The sequence below is a fragment of the Antechinus flavipes genome, chromosome 1 (genome assembly GCF_016432865.1).
Source record: "Antechinus flavipes isolate AdamAnt ecotype Samford, QLD, Australia chromosome 1, AdamAnt_v2, whole genome shotgun sequence".
In the NCBI taxonomy this organism is placed as follows: Eukaryota; Metazoa; Chordata; class Mammalia; order Dasyuromorphia; family Dasyuridae; genus Antechinus; species Antechinus flavipes.
The window spans coordinates 296,531,966-296,555,937 of record NC_067398.1 but is presented as its reverse complement, the minus strand read 5'-3'; the positions used below and the strand labels follow the sequence as shown (position 1 = coordinate 296,555,937).

General features: G+C 34.4%; 1 protein-coding gene across 3 annotated transcripts in view; it reads left to right on the top strand.

The window, feature by feature from the left end:
- CPPED1 (calcineurin like phosphoesterase domain containing 1) overlaps positions 1-23,972 on the top strand; it is a 120,580-nt gene that overhangs the window by 22,618 nt on the left and 73,990 nt on the right. For 2 of the 3 annotated variants that reach the window (XM_051962994.1, XM_051963002.1), the window contains exon 2: positions 7,208-7,426. In XM_051962994.1, coding sequence (XP_051818954.1) covers positions 7,208-7,426 — 219 coding nt within the window. Of the gene's footprint in view, positions 1-3,480; positions 6,774-7,207; positions 7,427-23,972 lie in introns of those variants that run through there. The other variant, XM_051963011.1, reaches the window with a different exon arrangement.

Here is a 23,972-nt window from a genome sequence, read left to right as displayed (position 1 = left end):
GTTAGGAAAAGTTTTTAAAAAGAGAAAATCTTCCATGGCAGGGGGGAAGAGTGGGGATGAGAAGATGGTCCAGAGAAAGATGCATGAGACACTTGAATAACACTTGTGCCTGACCATGTGCCCTCTGGTGGCCAGCTGGAGGTTATGCAGCAGCTCTCAGTCTTAACTACTGTTCTTGAATGAACAATGAAGAAATTCACCTAGCAGTGATTATGGGCCAGCCAATAGAAGGTGTAATGCAATAATATGAGATCAGATATTGTATTGCAGCTTTCATTTCTGAGAATAAAATGTTTATCAGTGTGATCTGTAGGTACAGCTAGAAAATACCAGTTGTGAAGAAAAGTGGCTGGGGCAAATTGAGATTTGGGGATTTTATATGGAGTGATGACAGTTCCATTTAGAAGTTTTTAGTCTGTATGTCATTTTCACTATAAAAATGACCACAGAAAAGTTGAAGTTGCAGATACTATCCAGGAACAGCCCTGTGTCCTATACTTTGTTCATTTCAATTCTGCTTTAATTAAATGCTTTTAAATCACTCTTACAAATGAGTAATTCTTTGGAGTCGGATTGTTGAGAAAGAGATCAGACTATCTAGGGGATGAGGACTGAGTCATTTGTTAAATGATAAATCTTAACCTTTGATTAAACAGAACCTGGGCCGAAGGCTAAAGGGAAGGATTGCTAACAGGACCTATTCCAAGTTCCAATATATACATACACAAAGGGACTTAGAATCTAGAGTGTAGTGAGGCTTTAGTGAGAAAATGGATTTAAAACACTTTGCAAACCTTAAAGCAATATGCAAATATCAATTATTGTTATGTTTAACACTACTGTTAAAAGGTTGGCTGATGATTACTTCATTCCCCCTGAGCCTCTGAGAACAAGGGAGGGGAAAGGAGGGGAGTGAATACACAGATTCTTAAGTTTAATGTGCAATATTATTAACATTTTTGCAAGTCTAGACAAAATAATAAATCAATACCATATTTTTAGCTTTTATCAATCTGAGGTATAAATGTTTGCACTTCCAAGTGGTTAAGAAATGTCTTCAGCACATCCCTGTTTAGGACTTAGCTTCCTGGGTCAAGTTCTGCTAGAAGTTACTTGATCTGATTCAGAGTTTTAAGTTTCATGTGTATTTGTGTGTTTACACACATACATGTACATGTGTGTAATATATACATTTATATAATTTATCAAACTTTTCAGGCTTAGCCCTGAGTAGTATCTCTTAATAAAGCAAATACTCATACATAATAGCACCCCACTTTATATTTTTCTTTCCAAAAAAAAAAAAAGTTTATAGGTTATACTTCCCTTTAGTTGCAATTTCTTTATAGCCTTTGGTTTTATTTGTTGTGGTGTTGGAAAGACCTGCATTTTATTTGTAGTGACATTGTCAATATTGCTATAATTCACTTCTTCCAGTATTTTAACTCATCAACAGTTAATCTTTGTTTTGTTTTGAGGTAATTGGTGTTAAGTGACTTGCTCAGGATTACACAGGTAGGACATGGTTAGTGTCTGAGGCCAGCTTTGAACTGAAGTCCTCCTGAATTCAGGGCCAGCCCTCTATCCACTGTGGCCATCTGACAGCTTCACCAGTTAATCTTTATAGATGGACAATGACACCTGTGTGCCCCATTGTCATCTCAAATTCAGTATTCTCAAAATGAAATATTTTCCCCCTAAACCTACCTCTCTTCCAAACATCCCTTTTTCTGTGGAGGTTGCTACTATACTTTTAGTCACTCAGATTAGTAAACTTGGAATAATACTTTCTCGGCTACTTTATTCCTCATACTCAATCAGTTACCATGTCTTATAGGTTCTACCTCCATGTTTTTCTCTTTCTTTTCATTTAGCTTTATTACAGGCCCTCATCACTTCTCACTTGAACTATTATAACAACCTTCTAATTGCCTCCCTGTTTCATCGTTTTCTGCTTTTTAATCCATTTTCCTCACCGCTGTCCAATAGTCTTCCAAAGGCATAGTTTGACTATATCATTTTCCTGTTCAGAAACCTTGATGGCTTCCTCTTGCCTCTATAAAAGGGGTTCTTAACTTTTTGTGTGTGTCCTCTTTATCAATCTGATGAAGCCTATGGACTGACTTTCTCTCAAAATAGTGTTTTTATATAATAAAACAAAATATATAGGATTACAGATGTAACGAGTTATAATAAAATAGAGTTCTCAAAATTTTTTTAAAGTTCACAGGCCTCAGGTTTAGATCTTTTCCTGGAGTCTAGGGCAAAGTTTAAGCTGTCTAAAGCCTCTTATCCACAACCTTGAACTAGTCTGCTTTTTCAGTTTAATTTAGTAGACATTTTTAAATCATATGCAAGAAACTCTGACTTAATACTGTGGATAAATTTTTTAAAAATGAATCTTTTTTTGCCTTCAAGGGGACTTCCATATCTGGGAACTTCCTTTTGGCTTCTCAGCTTGCATTCAAAGTTATAAACCTTAAGTATGAATTATCAAACCACTCGGCTCCTGTTTTCAAATGCTACAGAGCCTCAAGAAAGAAGACATTTGAGAAAAGGCCACTCAGTTTGCCAATTAGAGATAATTGTTGACTTTGTTTCAGTAGAGGAGTAGAAACAGAAACAAAATTGCAGGGAACTGGATAATGAGTAGGTAATGAACAAATAGAAGGAACAAGTGTAGACTACTTTTCTGGAAGTTCAGAAATAAAGAGGAAGAGAAATATAGAAAGCACTTGAGATTGTAAGGGTTTTCTTCCAGAGTATGCATGATCCACTGATGGATGATTTTAGTGAGATAATTTTACAACTCATTAGAACATCAACTATTTTTGTTTTTTCATTTTCTTAAACTAATTATTTTTATAAAACCTGTTCATATATTATATCAGTATAGTAAGTACTTGACCTTCAAAAAGTTGAATTTTGATGACTCATTGAAAGAGACCTTGAGTTCTCAAAGGCTAGGCTAACAGAGCATAAATGTTATTAGAAAATCTTAAGAGTGTGTTCCCTAAAACAGACTGTCTATTGTTTAAAGACCAACTAGTTAATTAAGAGCTTATCCTTTAACCATGATAATAATTGGTTGTTTGAACAGGGTACCCAAGATCCTATCCAGATCAAGGACAATAATCACAAGCGATTATTTACTCTCAATCTTCTAGTCAACATTGCCCTCTCTCCCACTTTCTCTTTTCAGCTAGACACCAACTTATGTCTGTCCCTAACAATGTCTGAGAGAACTCTAAGATTCCCTCCTCCATTCAGATTTCCTTCTTCCTAATGATGGGAATGAGGGTAGGCTTCTCCAGACTCACTGTCTTGAAGGATGAACATGAGTGATCACTTATTGCTAATGATCTGGAAGTCAGCAACTGTATATTTCCTTTAGGTAAGAAAGGATCATCTGGCCGTGCTATATGACCTCCTACAGTATCTAGGCCTGCAGTTTTGCTAGGATACTTAAATCTGATGTATTAGTCTACTCTAGTAATTTTTGAACATAGTGTGTTGTAATGACTGCGTATTTAAAATCAGCCTGAGTCAGGAATTCAGGTTAAGGGAAAAATCTTCAATCTTTATTGAAATGAAGAGGTGAATAAGGGTTGCGATAGCAATATGGGCAAGAAAGATTGCGATAGCAATATGGGCAGCTGCGACAGGAAGCCATCTAACAGAGGGGGATCTGAGCTGAAAAGCCGTGGCAATGGCAATGTAAGCAGTCTCTACTTCCCCTTCCTTTTCCACTCCCCTGCCTCCACCCACCAAAATCGTCATTTCCTATACAACACATCAGGACTTGCACAAAGAGTGGGCGGGGCCATTCTTTCTCCAAGCATATATATTAATAGAGTATGGTCCAATTACTATTTAGCCTCATGTACTTGGGACCTCAGTGCATCAACTCAAGCCTCAGCTCCTTACAGTGTGTGAGTAACTCATATATAGAAACTACCTCACTTGTTAAGTTTGTATCCCCAGCACAGGACACATAGTAAGCAATTAAAAGAATTTTTAAAAATTCATTGATTCATAAACAAAAAAAACTATATAATGTTTAGCATTTGTAAAAGAAAAATCATAACAGAAGACTACTTCTGGTTCTGAAATAAAGTTTTTATGGCAGAGTGGTGAGAAAGGAGCAAGCTGAAGGTGCCAATAATCTCACAATTTTCAGGTAGTCTTTTTGATTTAATTCATTAAACCTTAAATTCAAGGCATTGAGCTAGCTTGTGGGCATACTGGAAGAAAAAGAAAAGAATCCTTAACTACAAAGAATTTACTTTGGGGGGCAGCTAGACTGCACAGTGGATAGAGCACCAGCCCCGAAGTCAGGGGGAACTGAGTACAAATCTGCTCTCAGACACTTAGCACTTCCTAGCTGTGTGACCCTGGGCAAGCCACTTAACCCCAATTGCCTCAACAAAAAAAAAATTTTTTTTTTTTACTTTGCCCTGAGAAAGACATATACAGTAATCGTCAACAGAGGTAAGGTTTGGTTTAATGCCTACCACACAATAGGTGCTTCTTTTCAATCTTTCCTCCTCTGCTGAATGCTTTTTCTCCTGTCCACAAAAATCCTCACTTGATCATCCACCCATATTGTCATTCTATATTTCTTCTGCTGTTTATAACTAAACTCCTCCAGAAAGTATTCTACAAACTGCATCTCCATTTCCTCTTCTCTCTCTCTCTTCTTAACTATGGTTTTTCTCATCATTTTTTAGCTGAAACTCTCCGATGTTACCCGTGATCTCTTAATTGCCAATTCTGATAATCTTTTTTCAGACTTTATCCTTCTTGACTTTTGCTGCAGCCTTTGATACTTTCAATCATCTTCTTGACAATATTCTCTTCTCTAGGTTTTTTGGGACACCACTCTCTTCTTGTTCTCTTCCTGCCTTTCCACCTGTTCCTACATTCCTTCATCCAGATCATACCTGTAAGCCATCTATATCCCATACCCATGGGCTTTTTTATCTTGGATTCTCTTCTCTTTTCTCTCTGTATTTCTGTACTTGGTGATTCTACTAACTTCAATGGACTCAGTTGGTATGTCTCTGCAAATGATTCTCAAATTTGCTTATCCATTCTCACATTTCCAAATGCCTATTAGACATCTTAAACTGGATGCCCAACAGAGAAAAGAGGGGAAAGAAAGGGGGAAAGGGAGGGGTTGGCAGAAGGAAAGGGAGGGAAAGAGAGAGAGAGAGAGAGAGAGAATTTTAAGGTTGTTTTTTGTCCTTAATTCTCAAAGAGGACCTTAACATCAGAGAGAAGATGCCATGACATACAAGTAAATTGGATTTAACTGAGAGAGAGCTGTGCAGTTACCACTCCACTTTCTCCTTTGGAGTCATATGAGTCTAGTGATAAGATAAAGATCAGGATGACTGGAAAATGTCTTCAGAAGAGATAGTGCAGATAAACAGTGAGTTTGACTCTTACCAAGAAGCATAAAGATTTAGGAAACTGAAAGGCTCTATTAGTGTTCTCAGTATTTCCCTTGTTTTGAAGGTAACTTTCTGAGAAGTGCCTTGATTATAGTCATCAAACTAGTAAAGGCTTAGGACTAGGTTTCTTGACTCCAAATCCAGCATTCTACCTAATCTGTCTACCAACCAGCTTTGGGAACTCTCTTGGAAAGCCTTAAAAGAGGTTATAAATTTAGCCTTAGAAGGTACCTTAGGCTTTAATTTCCAACTTACGGAATGCAAACAATACATATGGAAATTTTTATCTTTTGCCATTTTAACCTTGTAGAACTTTAGCTAAATAATAATTAGACAGAACTACAGTTTTTATAATCTTTACTAAATATAAATAATGAAAGCACCACAATTTATTTACCTTCAGAAACTAAAGCCAAAAAAAAAAAAAATAGATATAATATATAAAAAAAAAAAAAATTACTGTTTATCCAGGATTCAACTAGGTTAAATAGAAAAAAAAAACATTTAAATGACAATCCTTACCCCCCCCCCCCAGTATTTCCTTTTAAGGTTTTAGTTTCTAAAGGTAGACATTAATGACTCACGAAATTCATTTAAACAGAATAAGGATTCAATAATGAAGTATCATTATCCCCATGCGTATGCACATTAAACTTGCAGTCTTCAAAATGTTAACATTTTACATGTTGACTAATTTCAAGATTTCATTATGGCACTATATATTCAACCAGACAGTCAAATTTCCAAGTTCCCTATTTTATAATTAAACTGCTGGCTCATCCCTCAATAGTGAAAACAGTGATATTATGGCAAGAATAGAAAATTTTGATGTATTAATATGTTTCAGAGAGCTGATGTTCATGGCATTTTTAAATCTGGCTTTAAAATTTGCTATTGAAAACTAATATTCTGTGTATAATATTATGTTGATGCTCTTGAATTCATTTTGATTCTATAATTCTTAAACAAAAAAGTTTGGTTTCATTTGCTTATACAATTATATAAGTTTGAATAATGAGTTCTGTGAAGTGGACATACTTATTAGAGTTTGCACTATTCAAAGTTAAAATTATTGGTTCTAACTAACTCATGGGATTCTTTTTTTGCATTAATTAGGGCCTGGCTATGCTCTTCCACATATTTGTCTTCAGCCTTTGGGTATCAAGTCTCTTTTATTTTTCTATATCAGACCCTATTTCTCTGACATAGGAAGCTGCTGGGAGATACTTCCTCTTCCAATAAAGAACTGTGGCTTTTCTGCAACTTAGTTTTAGAGTTGCCTGGAGCATTGAGAAAATAAGTGACTTACTTGCTCAGGTAAACCTTTCCTATATTTTGGAGGCAAGATTTGAATCCAAGACCTCCATAGTTGAAATCAGCTCTCTAGATACTAGGCCACATGGCTTTTCAGAATTAATATATATCAAAATGCTCTGCACCAGAGATTTTTAACTTGCAGCTTGCAACTTTTATTTATTTTATTTATTTAATTTTTTGTGGGTGCATTGTAATATAATTAATTTCTTTAATAATACCGTATATTTTGTTTTGTGCATTTAAGAACATTCTGAGAAGTAATCTGTAGACTTTCAAAGGGGTCAAAAAAAAAGGTTTAGGAATGTCTGTGATAGAAAAATGGTTTATTTGAACAATAGCTTGTTAAAATAACCTACTTAATTTAAGAAAATGCTATGTTTTAACCTGTCTGCTTTCCCTGAAAAATTTTATATTTCTTTAATTTTCCATTTAAGAAAAAGAACTTCAGTGGAAATCCCCATTCTACTTCATCCAAGGAGCAGATCCACAATTTGGACTTATGAAAGCCTGGGCACTTGGTGACTGTGATAATTGTGGTGATGAATGGGAAGAGGAGATCAGATTAACAGAACAAGCTGTTCAAGCTATTAACAAGCTCAACCCCAAGCCTAAATTCTTTGTTCTGTGTGGTGACCTCATACATGCTTTGCCCGGTAAGACATAAAAAATTAATGGTGATTTTTCTTCTTTAACTAGTAGCATATATTTAATATATAAATGAAATGATTGGTCAGAAAAGAAATCTTTATTCAGCAAGTGTTCATTGCTTCTCCTTGTGAACATATCAGCATTATGGAACATGTGAAAATTTATTTAATTGGGTGACAATTTTCATAAGTTTTGTTAAATGTGAATAATTGAAAGAATCATAGATTATTTTCTTTCATTCATTTCCAAAAATAAAAACATGAATGCTCTTAGGTGTCCATGTCTATAAGTGAGATTTTTTTATTGCTTTCCTCCCTCTCATTTCCTATGAGCCTTCTTTTTCCTTTTTTTTTTTTTTTTGGAATCATTTTCTCCATTCCTATCCCTCTATCTCCCTTCTCTTTGCTTTTTTCCCATTTATTTTGTTCTGTTTTCATCACCCTATTATAACATTGTATAGGAACAAGCCTAGGTAAAAAAGTGGCAGCAAAAGGAGGTAGCTATTACCTCGTGAAGAGGTGAAGGACAAGCTGTATCTGGGGCCAGGCCTCATAATTTACTCCCAGCACACAGACTTTCAGAAGGTTCACTTCTGCTCTTTTCAGCAAACACCATCCTTGGACTTCACATCTTTATCCTTTGTTAGAGCCCCATCCAGGTGGTAGCCCAGGATCAAATCCTTACCCACATTGCATTCTTCATCCGGAACTGGATTGTAGAATGGATGGGCCATGCTCTATCTATTGTGGTCCGGCTGTCCACAGCATTACCTTTCTCCCCAAATCCCACTAATTTTTGCCTTGACTCAAAAAATCACTAGCTATACTTTTGGTTATAGACAGTGTCTATTGTATTACTGCTACTTCAACAACTGCCTTTGACTTTTGTGCCTTTCAGCTTAATAAAGAAAAGGGGAGAGGGAAGGGCAGGGAAAGGAAGAGAAGAGGCCTTTATTAAGGGAATAAGCATTATCTATTTATTAAGTACCTCCTGTATACCAGGTACTATGCTAAATACTTTTTACAAATACTGACTCATTTGACTCTCACAATGACCCTATGAGGCAAATGAGGCAAAAAGAGGTTAAGAAATATGCCAGTAAGTATCTGAAACTAGATTTGAAACCAGAACTTTTTTCATTCTAGGCCCAGCACATTATCATTTGCAAAATAATTTTAAGAATACAATTTGAAAAACTAGTAGTAGCAAGGGCTCTGAATCACCTACTGAGTTTAGCTTCTACAGTAAGACCCTATGCTCAACAATTTCTGCTAAAAATTCTTACTACTTTGAAAGCTACTTTAAAACTTGATAGTTTAAATGTCCTATTTAGAGATATCATAGTTCTGAGGTTCAAATGGAAGTCCTTTATAAACATGATAATACTGGCATAGAGCCTGTGAGAAGGGGTTTACTAAGATTATTTTCCCATTTTACAAATAAGAAACTAGACCCAGAGAGATTAAATAATTTGCCTGTGGTTCTTTGCCCTCTAATGTCCTGCCTTAAAGACTTCTCTGTTTCCATATTTGGTGACATTAAAATTTTTACTTAGTTACTCTTCAGAGACTTTTTTTCTCGTACTGCACAAAATTGTAACAAGCCTACTACATTGACCATCTTAATTAGAAATTCAGAGTTTTGACATGTTTTGACTTCCATTCAATTCAATTCATTTCAATCCAACAAGCATTTATTGTATGCCAGCTGTATATAAGATATTTTTAAAAATTATGTAAAGTCTAAAGTGACTTTACATAATTTGGCTTATAAAAATAAAGCTAATTTCTTTGCTAAGGATTTTTAGAACAAAGAATTCCATAGGTTTCTAAGCCTTCCTCAGATTAAAAGTTTCAAACTATATTCAAATATAAAAAGACTCCAGTAGCTAGTACTCTGACAGTAGCTGCAAAAAAAAGGAAGAAAGAAAGAAAGAAAAATTGTTTAAAAAAAAAAGGAACTCAAAAAGCACAGCAACATGGAGCTGTTGTTACTGTAACAGATCCCAATGATGATATGTTACAGTGTATTACATGACATTTTATTTTCCAAATGATCATCGTGAATCATCAAAAATAAAATTTTGTTGTATACAGAGGTAAATTTTAAGTAATTAGGAAGAATCCTGCTAGTCAAAATTGCTTATCCACTGAGGTTTCCAGAAAATTGAAATTTAACTACATTGTAAAGGCTTAAGATTAAGGAGGACAAAATATCTGAAAAACTTAATACTGGTTCCAAATAATCTCTTTTGACTTAGGTAATTTCTTTAAACCTTGGTGGGGTTTAGCTTATTATCTTCTTCAGTACCAGGCAGGATAGTTCACTCAAAAACACATTATGAGTTTACTTTGTTTTTTGCTTGGTTGATTTAGGGAAGATATAGGACTTAGCATTTCTCTATCCAGTGGATTCCTTGTTTAAAAAAAAAAATCATTGTGAAAGGACCCCAAAACTCTAAAAATCCTTGAAGGAGAAAATCTTCAACTCTGCCTCAGTGAGGGACCCTACCAAGGGAAAGCAAACAAGACAGATTCATTCTGTTATCTAGGTGGGGTCAGGTCAGTCCTGAAACTCATTGAATTCTATTCAAATTCCAGCCCAAGCTGAATCCCAGATTGTAGAACTTCACCCGCTAGCTCCCTTCAACTTGTAGCCAAAGCTCCTATTGTAAAAGAGCCAATCTAAAATCCTCTCTTTGTAGAAGTTCCAAACGTGCTATGCTAGGCTATGCCATGCCAAGGAGCTTCTGCCCACTGGATAATATTCTTTTCCAATGCCACCCTCTCTTTATCCTTACCTATTTCCCTAACCAGATTTTATGCCTCTCTGTCAGGATTTCTAACCTTACTTTCCAATTCCTAGAATAAATCTCTTTTATCAATCTAGGTTTTTGGGTCTGTAAATTCCTTTATAAAGAATCTCTGTGCCACCAGAAGGGAGTTCCCCCAAATTTCCTATCCTTTCACCAAATTCCAAGAGGGTGTAGAGGAGCCAAACCTCTCCATTTGGTTCCCTAAACCCCAAACCTGCCACTAAACCTTATCATTTAACTCCCTGACCACCAGAAACCCTAATCTCATTTTGGTTCCCTACTAAAGGAAACCCTCAAACCTAAACCTCATCAATTGTAATACATTTTCCAGGATGATCACATAAAATGTTCTTATGAGTGTTAATCTAGTTTATTCTAGATTATGTTAATGTATTTTGGTATATCATTTCAAAGTGGGAATTTTTTTTTAAATTTTTATTTAATGATTGCTTTATATTGACAACATTATCCCTTGCACTCGTTTCTTTTCCGATTTTTTTTTTCCCCTCCCTCCCTCCACCCCCTCCCCTAGATGGCAAGCAGTCTTTATATGTTGGATATGTTGCAGTATATCCTCAAAGTGGGAATTTTTAAAAATCTTTCCATGAAATGACATTCCTCTTTAAAATGATATACTGAATAAGTAAATTGCAAAATATATTTGCAGTGGTTAACAGACCACATGTCAAACTATTTCCCAAATTGCATCTAGAAAATTTTGAACTTCTGTCTTGTTGTATAAGAACACAGTGTTATATGAGTAAAATCAATGTGAAGGTACAATTTTCTGTTTTAAAAGTTTGTACTTGTAGTATTATAAGATCTGGTGAAAGACCCATAATATTTCGAATATTTTAGTTTGAGATTAAATATAAAGTTTTAAAACTAGTCATTCATTTTTTAATACATATCCACCAAGGAAGATTGAGGATTCTGGGCATTGTAAAACTCTGCTTTATTTATTGATTTATGTAGATCAGAGTTAAAGGCGAATTGTTAATTATTTTAGTAGCAAACAATGCAAATTTTAATACCCTGTAAATATAATTATTTCTCTGTAAAATGTTTCAAGTTCAAAATAAATAAAAATAGCCTTAGTAATAATAATTATTACTAGTTAGCATTCTTTCCATAAATACAGTCAATAAAATTTCCTTTAATAAAAATGAAAGAGTTGGATCAGAGAATGCCTGAAGTCCTTATAGAGCTAAGTGAGTCTTTTTTTTTTTTTTAATTTTATTTTATTTAATAATAACTTTGTATTGACAGAATCCATGCCAGGGTGATTTTTTACAACATTATCCCTTGCACTCGCTTATGTTTTTCGAATTTTTTCCCCTCCCTCCCCCCCACTCCCCAAGATGGCAAGAAGTCCTATAAATGTTAAATATGTTGCAGTATATCCTAGATACAATACATATTTGCAGAACCGAACAGTTCTGTTGCACAGGGAGAATTGGATTCAGAAGGTAAAAATAACTCGGGAAGAAAATAAAGAATGCAAATAGTTCACATTCGTTTCCTAGTGTTCCTTCTTTGGGTGTAGTTGTTTCTGTCCATCATTTATCCATTGAAACTCAGTTAGATCTCTTTGTCATAGAAATCAACTTCCATCAGAATACATCCTCATACAGTATCGTTGTCGAAGTGTATAATGATCTCCTGGTTCTGCTCATCTCACTTAGCTAAGTGAGTCTTAAGTAAGAAGTCTGGTAAGATTTCTTTCCCACATTTTCTTTATTTGGGACATTTTTATTTCATTGTGGAACAGCTATTCTAATTCACTACATTTTGTGGGATATGCCAGCATTTTCAAACATCTGTAAGATAAAACAGATAATAATAAGTAAAAATTACCAAAATTTTGAGGCTTTAGTTTTAATCTTTGTCTCTTGAGCTCAGTGTTACTTTTCAAAACACTTGAAGTTGAAGCCTTGACCTACTTATTATGCTCAGGAGTTTTATTAATTTTAAACAAAGACAGACATATGAGAGTCACTGAGAAAATTTGAATATAAGCTTTTTCATTGAGTCCCAATAATGTTTTTGGATAATATTACAGATATGTTTTTTTTCTTTAAAATATAATGGTTTTCTGTGAGCAGGTTTCTTGGGGAGGTTTTCTGGAGGCACCCTTAGTTTCAGTGCAGAGTAATAATCACTCCAAAATATAGCCAGCTGATAAAATCCAAACGTGTATTTTCTCCTGTTTCTGAATCTTCTTCCTGAGGCCCGGTTAGCTTTCTTAGAGGCCTATCTCTCCTTGGTTCCAAGAGCTCTTGCCTCTAATCTTTTGCCTCTGCCAGCTTCAGCTTCTCTTCTTCCAAATGTCTCCATCCAGCACCAAGGTGAAAGTTGGAATGAATCTGACTCCACCTCTGAGAGTGGGCTTGTGAGCTTCTGTATCTCCCAGAGTGCTCCGTGTCTGTCCCAGAGTGCTCTTTGGCCCTAAGAGCTTCTTGCTTATATGAGCTCTCTAAAGGTGTGAACACAAACATTGTTTCTCTCAGTTCCATTTAGTACCTTGTTTCAAGTTCTGGCCCATAACATCTTCTTGTAAGATCAGATCAATCATACTGAACCATGCTAAATTAGATAATTATTGTCTCTATCAACTCTAATGCGTTAACACTTTGTAAGGATTCCAACAGGGACATTTTTATTTCATTGTGAAACAGCTATTCTAATTCACTACATTTTGTGGGATATGCCAGCATTTTCAAACATCTGTAAGATAAAACAGATAATAATAAGTGAAAATTACCAAAATTTTGAGGCTATGGTTTTAATCTTTGTCTCTTGAGCCTCAAGTTTTCAAAACACTTGAAGTTGAAGTCTTGACCTACTTATTATGCTCAGGATTTTATTAATTTTAAACAAAGACAGACATATGATAGTCACTGAGAAAATTTGAACATAAGCTTTTTCATTGAGTCCCAATAATGCTTTTGGATAATATTACAAATATGTTTTCCCCCATATGTCCAAATACATGCTTTAATTTGTCCATCTAATTCTTTTTTTTATGTTTTAAAATGCAATTCACTTCTTTTTTTATATATTATTACTATAACTTTTTATTTACAAGATATGTGCATGGGTAATTTTTCAGCATTGGCCCTTGCAAAACCTACTGTTCCAACTTTTCCCCTTCTCCCTCACCCCCTTCCCCAGATGGCAGGTAGACCAATACATGTTAAATATGTTAAAATATATGTTAAATACAATATAGGTATACATATCCATACAGTTATTTTGCTGCATAAGAAAAATCGGACTTAGAAATAAGGTAAAAGTAACCTGAGAAGGAAATCAAAAATGAAGGCAGACAAAAATAGAGGGATTGGAAATGTTATGTTGTGGTTCACACTCATTTCCCAGTTTGCTGGGTGTAGCTGGTTCTCTTCATTATTGAACAAATGGAACTGATTTGGTTCATCTCATTGTTGAAAAGAGTCATGTCCATCAAAATTTATCATCATACTCTATAAATTCATCAAAAAGCATTTTATATAGGTTATCAGAATTTATAGTACAAATAATACATTAACAAGGAACTGTCCCAACCCAGGCAAATAGATCAAAAAAATAACGGGAGTGAGGAGAGAAATAGCAAGCAAAAGGAAAACAAAACAAAACAAAACAAAAAGAGGTTTTCCTCTTCAGAGAAATTCTGATTCTGAGGATAAGCTCTCCCCACAGAGATAAAAAGCCTGGGATTGCCTGGAAATCATTCCCTTCTTATCCTCACAGGAAAAAAACAAACTGTTCACAATTCTTCCCTGATTCCTTTCAGCAAAGTGTGATCTAACTGGAGAAGTGGACAAATCTCTCCAGCTGTCCTTTTTCTGTTCAGACTAAATTCTGAAGATCCAGGATAAAACAACTTCTGGATCCTTGGCTTACACTTGAAATGTCTTCAAGTAAATCCTTGCCACTAAAAAGGTAATCCTAAGGGAATTCCCAACGTATCCCCAAATAGGACCAGCAGACTTAAGTCAAAAGAAGTTAAACAGAATCTGGTAAACTTCAGCTTCAGGTGGCACTCCTAAAAAGCATTTGGTACTCCAGGTTCCCTTGGAATCAACTCTTGAAAACCCCAACAAGGGCTCTGATAACCTAGTTCGGTTTACAACATCCCTTTGGAGGCTGTATCAGAGACTACAGGTTTAAATTACATGCGTAACAAATTACATAATAGCAAAAAATAACAACCAACAAAAATGAAAAGCAATTTAGAGAATTCAATTGGAAGTAGGGAAGAATTGGGGATCATGACAGGAGAATGAACAAGGCTTATCCCTAGTGGTAGACCTTAATATAGGTACTGGGAAAGGCCATCATCCTTTACTGCATTCTGTCCTTCTCTGCACTCTTCTATCTTCCACTTCCCATAGAAGATTCTTAATGTTATTTGAATAAAATGTCTACAAAGAAAATATTTGCATATATCATTTTATGAAAAGTATGAAAAAATTTTATGTTTAAAAAAAGGAATTAATGTCATAACATAAGCTAAACATAAAGTTTGGAAACCAGTCTTCTAATAAGACCTCCTGCTTCTTATCCTCTTCTTTTCATTGAAATATCTCCTTTTATAGTGTTATTGGTGTGAACTTTCATCTACCTGGATCTATGAATTTAAAATCTTCAGGCTCTTCATATTGCCTCCCAAGTAAAATTTAGACTTATTAGCCTGGTTTTTTTGGCTCTCCATCATCTGATGGTGGAGATCATCATTCTTTTTTTTTTTTTTTTTTTAATAATTTTTTATTGATAGAACGCATGCCAGGGTAATTTTTTACAGCATTATCCCTTGCATTCATTTCTGTTCCGATTTTTCCCCTCCCTCCCTCCACCCCTTCCCCCAGATGGCAAGAGTCCTTTACATGTTGAATGGGTTGCAGTATATCCTAGATACAATATATGTGTGCAGAACCAAACAGTTTTCTTGTTGCACAGGGAGAATTGAATTCAGAAGGTGTAAATAACCTGGGAGGAAAAACATAAATGCAAGCCGTTGATATTCATTTCCAGTGTTCTTTCTCTGGGTGTAGCCCATCTTTGATCAATTAAGGCTCTCTTTATCAAAGAGGTCCACTTCCATCAGAATACATCCTCAAACAGTATCATTGTTGAGGTATATAATGATCTCCTGGTTCTGCTCATTTCACTCAGCATCAGTTCATGTAAGTCTCGCCAGTCCTCTCTGTATTCATCCTGCTGGTCGTTCCTTACAGAACAATAATATTCCATAATGTTCATATACCACAATTTACTCAACCATTCTCCAATTGATGGGCATCCTTTCATTTTCCAGCTTCTAGCCACTACAAACAGGGCTGCCACAAACATTTTGGCACATACAGGTCCCTTTCCTTTCTTTAGTATCTCTTTGGGGTATAAGCCCAGTAGAAACACTGCTGGATCAAAGGGTATGCATAGCTTGATAACTTTTTGAGCATAGTTCCAAATTGCTCTCCAGAATGGCTGGATGTGTTCACAATTCCACCAACAATGTATCAGCGTCCCTGTTTTCCCACATCCCCTCCAACATTCCCCATTATCTTTCCCTGTCATTCTAGCCAATCTGACATGTGTGTAGTGGTATCTCAGAGTGAGATCATCATTCTTTCATGTAATCTCTCATTTTACTTCCCACTATATATACTGAGCATTCCCTAACCAAACTGTACTCTTGTCAGTCTGCTCCCAAAATTTGGGTGTGTATTCGAATTTCCTCTTCTTTGTCTCTTTTTTCCTTCCTCAGTGGTATGTCAGAACTAGCATTCAGGACAGACATTGGGGCTAGACATATAGATCTGGGAATCCTACCTCTGTCTAGAACTAATTATTGAGCCCAGTAGAACTGATGAGATTACCAAGGGACAAAGTATAGAAAGAGTCGAGATCCTTGGTATAGACCCACACCTAGGGGATAAAATAAGATCCTGCAAAGGAGAAGGATTAGCCAACAAGTGGGAAGAGAACCAAGTAGGTTAGCAGCATCGTTGAACTTAAGGGAGGAGAATGTGTCTGATAGTGTTAACTATTAACAGCTTCAAAAAGTTCACTTCTAAAGCAATAGTAATTGCTAACATCTACTCTTAGTACCAGAAAACATAAAGATATTTATGGCATCTACTATGTGCCAGGTATTATACTAAATGCTTTACAGATATTCTCTCTTGATTTTCACAACTGTGTGAAGTTATCTGCGTTTCACAGATGAGCAAGTTTAAAACAATTAGTGACTTGCCCAGGTTCTATGTTTGAAGCTAATTTTGAATCCAGGTTTTTCTGACACCAGACCTGGAATTCTGTTCATTGCACCATCTGTTCATAACTATATAAATATTACTAGATTTTAGAAGGAGATTTACACAGTACATTGTTTCTTTAAAGATCCCTTCTACTGTTAATACCCTAATCCTTTGCTTTTATTCATATTTGGAATTTGTAGATCACTGCAAATAAATGCAATTTATTAAGTGTTCACTACCTTTCAAGGCAATATGCTACTAAAAATATTGGGAATACAAATACAAAAACATAACATTCTCTGACCTCAAGAAACTCACATTCTAACAGGAATTGTATTCCATATTATACAGTGATCACCAGGGAATAGAGAATCTGGAGCCACTGGGACAGGGAATTATTCAGTTACTGCAATCAAAGGGGAAAGAAGGTGGATAGCAAGTCAGTAGAGATGAACAGGCATATAAGATATGAAACAAGGCCTGGTCTAATAGTCTGGATTATTTTAAAACATGCACTTTGAAAAGCAGAAGCCACTATTTCATATTGTGATTTCCCATAGAACAGAACCTTTGCTAGAGCTGAGCATCCTTTATAGATTTTTGTTGTTTTGGTTGCAGTTTTCATTTTATATACCATCATCATTCAAGTGATAAAATACTTTTGTAAATATTGAAGTCTGAGCTTTGCTTTGAAAAATATTCTTTTAGTCTAGATTTATTACTCCAACAATATAATTAACCGTAACCTCTTAATTCTATGTTTGGTGCCAAGGGTCCTTCCCAAATTTAAATATAACCTATTTCCTTTTTGATATATAGAAATAAGATTTTATAAATTAAGTATGTTACTTAAACTAAAAAAGTTCTTTCAAATGGGGGCTGTCAGAAAAGACAGATGATATGCAGAATGAAGAGCAGATAACCTAGGAAGCAATCAGCTGAAATGCCTGGATTTGTTACCACTTCATAGCCATTACAAATGCTATTGAGGTAGCTAAATAATCAGTGACAATGCCTCCACAGACTGATGCTGATTAAAAGTGATTTGAACTAATTTACCTAATATTACTAATTAGGAAACTCAGAATATTACTTAAAAAGTTGTTTTGATTGAGTATGTGACCAGAAATAGTATTTTCGTGAAGTTATTACTGTCTATGGAAATTTTTCCTGTTCTTTCCTCTGCATCCTTGCTATTGATTTCCAGTGTTTGAATTAGGAATAAGAAAACTGAAAATTGATTATTTAGAGTTTGAGAGAGAAAAGAGTTTTTTGGCAAGGAATCATTATTCATATGGCTTTATTTTCTATTCACCATTGCCTTCTCCTTTGTGTCATACTCTTGATTCCTGTCATAGGTGGAATAGCACCAAAGAAATCTGTTGTCTGTCTTTACTTGTAGGATTCTTTAGGAAAAAAAATTATAAATTCAGAAATAATCAAATTTACCAGAGGATTGTAAAAAATCTGATGAGTTTGTGTAGCATAGAATAGACCAGACATATACATCCTGTCTTTTAGCTTATTAAAATATGCAAACCTCCTTGCTTCTCTTTTAGTTTTTACTCTAAACACTCATTTCCTGGGAATGGTACACTTTACCTCCTTGATAGGCTAGTTTTCTGGTACTAAGTGGAAACACTAAAAAGAATCATGATCCCAAAAGGTTTGAAATATCAAGTAATTGGTCATATGATCAGAATGTATAATAATAAAGGTAAGGGGTTAGAAAATGGAACTCATTTAAATGCTAAAACTGCTGAGGACATACATGTCTATAGAATACTAGAATTTAGAAACCAATTTAACTAGCTTGTTTATTCTCTTATTTTCTGCTTCCTAAGGAGTTTATCAGTAACTATGGTAAGACACACACACACACACACACACACACACACACACACACAAACACACAAATACATTACATTTTATTTGAGTTGCATTATAAATCAATTACTTTTTTTTTTTGTAAACCATTTGTTATGTACATAATGCATACAAAGGGTTTTCTGTAATAGCTAGGTGACTCCATATTGCACAGAATACTGGGCCTGGAGTATTGAAGACATAGCTCAAACTGCCTCAGAAGAGATGCTTACCAGCTGTGGGATCCTGGGCAAGTTCCTTCACATCTCTCTCTCTCTGACTCAGTTTCTTTAATTGTAAAATGAAGATGATAATAGTTTATACTTCCCAGGACCAAATGTGATAGTATTTATGAAAATATTATGAATAATACTGTGATAATATGTGAAAACAAGAACCTGGAATGTAAGAGACACTATATAAACACTTATTCCTTTCCCTTCCTCAGTGCTATCTTGGTAATTCATACATTTTAGTGTATGAATAAAGTAACTTTACATTAACCACAACAACAATTTTTTAAAAAAATTCATTTGTAGTATACATTCTTTGACCTTTCTTTAAAATATATTATGCTGTGCCCTGCCAGGTAGTTAAATCTACTTAACTAACTATAAAGCTTGAAATAGTGGGTAATAGAACTATGACAGTAAATTAATTGAAAGGAAAAAAAAAGAACTTCTAGAAGCTCTTGCTCTAATAAGCTATATCTGTTAGAAGCTCAATGAAATGAATCTTGCCTAATAATGTGCATAATTGAAAAAACTGCAGAATCTGGTTAAGCTCAATCTGTCAGTAATATGATTATGCTTGCGAAGTTTCGGATCAATGAATTTATATACAGATGCTAATTAGGAAAGATTAAAAAATCAAAAATGAGATTGTTATAGCACTGAAAATTCACTATTTTCATTATTCACTATATGAAAATTCATTATTTACTATAAGAGTAATCTGTTTAAATGAAGAAATAAATCATAGAATTCAGTTCAACAATTATTTATTAAAATGTTGCTGAAGTTCAAGGCACTATGCTAGACACTCAGAATAGAAAGATGAATTTTAAATAATGCTTTCTTACTGTGATGGTAGTTATAATATTTTGCATTTTAATCCCATTTTTCATTAATCATAATTTTAAATTTTGAAGACATGTTTTTTCTTTTTAATTTCTTGATTTCCCTGGATTCAAATGATCTTGAAGTTGTCATTTTAAGAAGTAGTAGCAGGAGGGAGAACTTTAGAAAACCTTTTAATTAAACAACCTTATCTGGAACAATAAATAATATACTTAGTTGAATAAATAATTTCTTGAAAGTAAAATTTTTAAGTTACGTGTAAATTAAAGTTATTATGTTGCAATTCCAAAATGAGAGATCCAAAGAGCTAGTTTAGTCTATCTCCTTTTTTTAAATAGTTAATACTCAAACACAAGTGAAATAATCTATATTTTTAAACATCCACAAAGAAAGAGATTGCAATTCAGTTATTAGACTACTATTACTTCTTTTTTTGCCAAAGTACTACTCCCATGCCTCATCATAGTATGGATATGACTGTGACTGGGTTTTTGAACCTTCTAAACATCTAAAACACAGCTTTTGTCAGGTCTAGTCAAGTTGAAAAGGCTTTGAATGCATCACAACAATAAGGCTATTTGTCTTTTAGCCATGCACAATACATTCTTAGTTTGATCAACAACAGAAGGGCCATTTTTTCCCCTGAGGCAATTGGGGTTAAGTGACTTGCCCAGGATCACATAGCTAGGAAGTATTAAGTCCAGATTTGAACTCGGGTCTTCCTGACTTCAGGGTGGTGCTCTATCCACTGCACCATCTAGCTGCCCTAGAAAGGCCATTTTTTTAAAGGATGAAGGAAGAGCAGCATCAGTGGAAGAAGCCTGCTCTGAGTCATTCTTGAGTCTTTTGAAACAAATTAAATTAATTAGCTAATATGATATATCTCAGCAAATATATATTTTAAAAATAATTTAGCTCTTGAACAGGTACTGTAATGAGTTCTTTAACCAGAATAACTGGGGGTTAAGAACTTTTGAAAAATATTTTAAAAACCATTTTAATATAACTAGTTTCCTTTGTAATTCTAGGTATTTTATTGTATGTATTTAAAAACCTTTTGAGAGGGAACCCATAGATTTCCCCACACTGCCAAAGAGGTCCATGACACCAGAAAAGGTTATTAACCCCTGGTTTAAAATGAACAATACCATGTCTGTGACATAAAAAGAATTTGTTAGGACTCCTTCATTCCCTATTTTTTCAAATAGTTTATATAGTATTGAGATTAATTGTTTAAATGTTGGGTAGAATTCACATGTAAGTCCATCCAATCCTGGGGATTTTCTCTTAGGGAGTTGATTAATAGCTTCTATTTCTTTTTCTAAAATGGAACTGTTTAAGCAATTTATTTCCTCCTCTGTTAATCTGGGCAAACTATATTTTGTAGGTATTCCTCCATTTCACTTAGGTTAGCAAATTTATTGGCATAAAGTTGGGCAAAGTAACTCCTAATTACTGCTCTAATTTCCTCTTCATTAGTGGAAAGTTCTTCCTTTTCATTTTTAAGACTAACAATTTGATTTTCCTCTTTTCTTTTTCTAATCAAATTTACCAAAGGTTTATCTATTTTGTTGGTTTTTTCACAAAATCAACCTTTAGTTTTATTTATTAATTCAATCCTTTTTTACTTTCAATTTTATTACTATCACCTTTTATTTTTAGAATTTCAAGTTTAATATTTGATTGGGGGGGTTAATTTGCTCTTTTTTCTAGCTTTTTTAGATGTAAGCCCCATTCATTGGTGTTCTCTTTCTCTATTTTTTTTATGCAAATAAGCCTCAAGAAAGGTAAGATTTCCCCTTATTACCCGCAAATTTTGGTATGTTGTCTTCTTATTGTCATTCTCTTGAATGAAATTACTAATTGTGTCTATGATTTGCTGTTGTGTCTATGATTTGCTGTTTCACCCATTCAATCTTTAGGATGGGATTATTTAGTTTCTAATTACTTTTTGGTCTATTTTCCCCTGGCTTTTTATTGAATATAGTTTTGATTGCATCGTGATCTGAAAAGAATACATTTACTATTTCTACCTTTCAGCATTTGATTTTGAGATCTTTACGTCCTAATATATGGTCAATTTTGGTATAGGTTCCATGAGCTTATGAGAAGAAAGGATAGTTTATTCTATCTCCTTTCTGTCTCTATTTACTTTCTCCAAAGATCTATCATACCTAACTTTTCTAGTATTTTATTTACCTCTTTAACTTCTTTCTTATTTATTTTGTGTTTTGACTTATCTAATTCTGAGAATGCAAGATTGAGATCTCCCACTATTATAGTTTTGCTGTTTATTTCTTCTTGCAGCTCTCTTAACTCCTCCTTTAGGAATTTAGATGCGTTACCACTTCGTGCATATATATTTAGTATATTGATATTGCTTCATTATCTGTGGTACCTTTTAGCAAGATATAGTTTCCTTCCTTATCTCTTTTAATTAAATCAATTTTTGCTTTTGCTTGATCTGCGATCAGGATGGCTACCCCTGCTTTTTTTTTTTTTTCTTCCTCTGAATCATAATAGATTCTGCTGCAGCCTTTTACCTTTACTCTGTATGTATCACCCTGCTTTAAATGTGTTTACTGTAAACAACATATTTTAGGATTCTGGCTTTTAATCCAGTTTCCATTTTATGGGAAAATTTAACTCCATTCACATTTATGGTTAAAACTACTAATTCTGTATTTTCTTCCATCTTATTATCCCCAGATTATAATTTTCTCTTTCCTTTCCTCCTTATCCCCCTCCCCAGTATTTATGGGCACTACTTGACTCAAGCAGCCCTCCGCCTTTGGAGTCTATCTCCCTTAGAGTCACCCCCCCCCCCTCTTATACCTTTTCCCTACTATTTCTGTATTCCATTCTATTTAGTCTACTCTTTCCTTTTTCGATTTTCCCCTTCCACTTTTCATTGAAATGAGAGAAGTTTCTCTGTAAACCAAATGTCTAATATTTCCTCTCCCAGTCAAATCTGATGAGAATAAGATTTACACAATGTTCATTTTCCTCCTTTCTTTCCCTCAGATACAATAGGTTACCTTTGCCTCTTCATGAGATGTAATTTCCTTCTTTTTACCTCCACTTTTCCCTTTTTCTAGTACGATCCTTTTTCCACCTCTAGTCCCTTTTTTATATTATAACAGTAAAATCAAATTATATATGCACTCTATGTATACTCATAACAGAAATGCAGTTCTCATGAGTTCTTTTTACCTTTTTATGTTTCTCTTGAGTTCTGTATTTGGAAATCAAATTTTTTGTTTAGCTCTGTTTTTTCATCGGAAATATGAAGTTCATTGAATTTCCCATTCATTGAATGCCCATCTTCTTCCCTGGAAGAAAATGATCAGTTTAGCTGGGTAACAGTTTATTCTTGGCTGCATTCCAAGTTCCTTTGCCTTTCAGAATATCAGATTCCAGACCCTTCTATCCTTTAATGTGGAAACTGCTAGATCCTGAGTAATCCTTATTGTGGCTCCTCTGTATTTGAATTGTTTTTTTCTGGCTGCTTGTAATATTTTTTGCTTGGTCCAATAGTTCTGAAATTTAGCCACAACATTGCTTGTAGTTTTAATTTTGGGGTCTCTTTCAGGGGGGTAATTGATGAACTCTTTCAGTAGCTATTTTACCTTCTGATTCTATGGCTTCTGGACAGTTCTCTTTGATGGTTTCCTGGAAAATGGTGTTTAGACTCTTTTTTTATCTTGATTTTCAAGGAGTCCAATAATCCTTAGATTATTTCCTAGATCTATTTTTCAGGTCTGTTGTTTTCCAAAGTAGGTATTTAACATTTTTTTATTCATTTTTTTGGTTTTGCTTGACTGATTCTTGATGTCTCATTGACTTCCATTTGTTCAGTTCTTATTTTTAATGAATTATTTTCTTAATTTACTTTTTTATTTCTTTTTGTATTTGTCCACTTGAGTTTTTAAATGAGTTGTTTTGTTCTATGAAATTTTTTTCCATTTCACAATTTTTTTTAAGGAGTTAATTCTCTTTTTCAGATTCACAAATTCTGTTTTCTTGGGGTTCTTTACCTTTTCTATTTCACATTTCAAGTCATTGTTTTCTTTTTCCACTTTATCAAATATTTCTTTTAATGAGTTATACCTTTTCCAAACTCTCTTGCAGAGCTTTCCTTTCCTTTCCTCATTCTTCTTGTAACTTTCTTTTAAGATCTTTTAAAATTTTATCCAGGAAAGCTTTGTGTGATGGAGATCAGATTATATCCCTCTTTGGTGCTTCATCTGGACACAATCTTCTTTTAGTCTCCTCAGGGTTTGAAATTTGTTCTCTTTTACTATAAAAGCTATCTACAGTTAGAGCTCTCTTTGCCTTTTTACTCTTTTTTTTTTTTCTTTTAAGGTGGGATGAAGCAGCAACAGCTGCTCTGGGATATAGCACTGAATCAATCCCGATGCTGGGTAGGTGTGGCTAGGTCCTATAAGACTCTGGCACTTTGGGGTACACTCTTTATCCTCTGCGTTTGTGTTGGATATTTTATAACTTCTCTGTTGATCTATTAGCT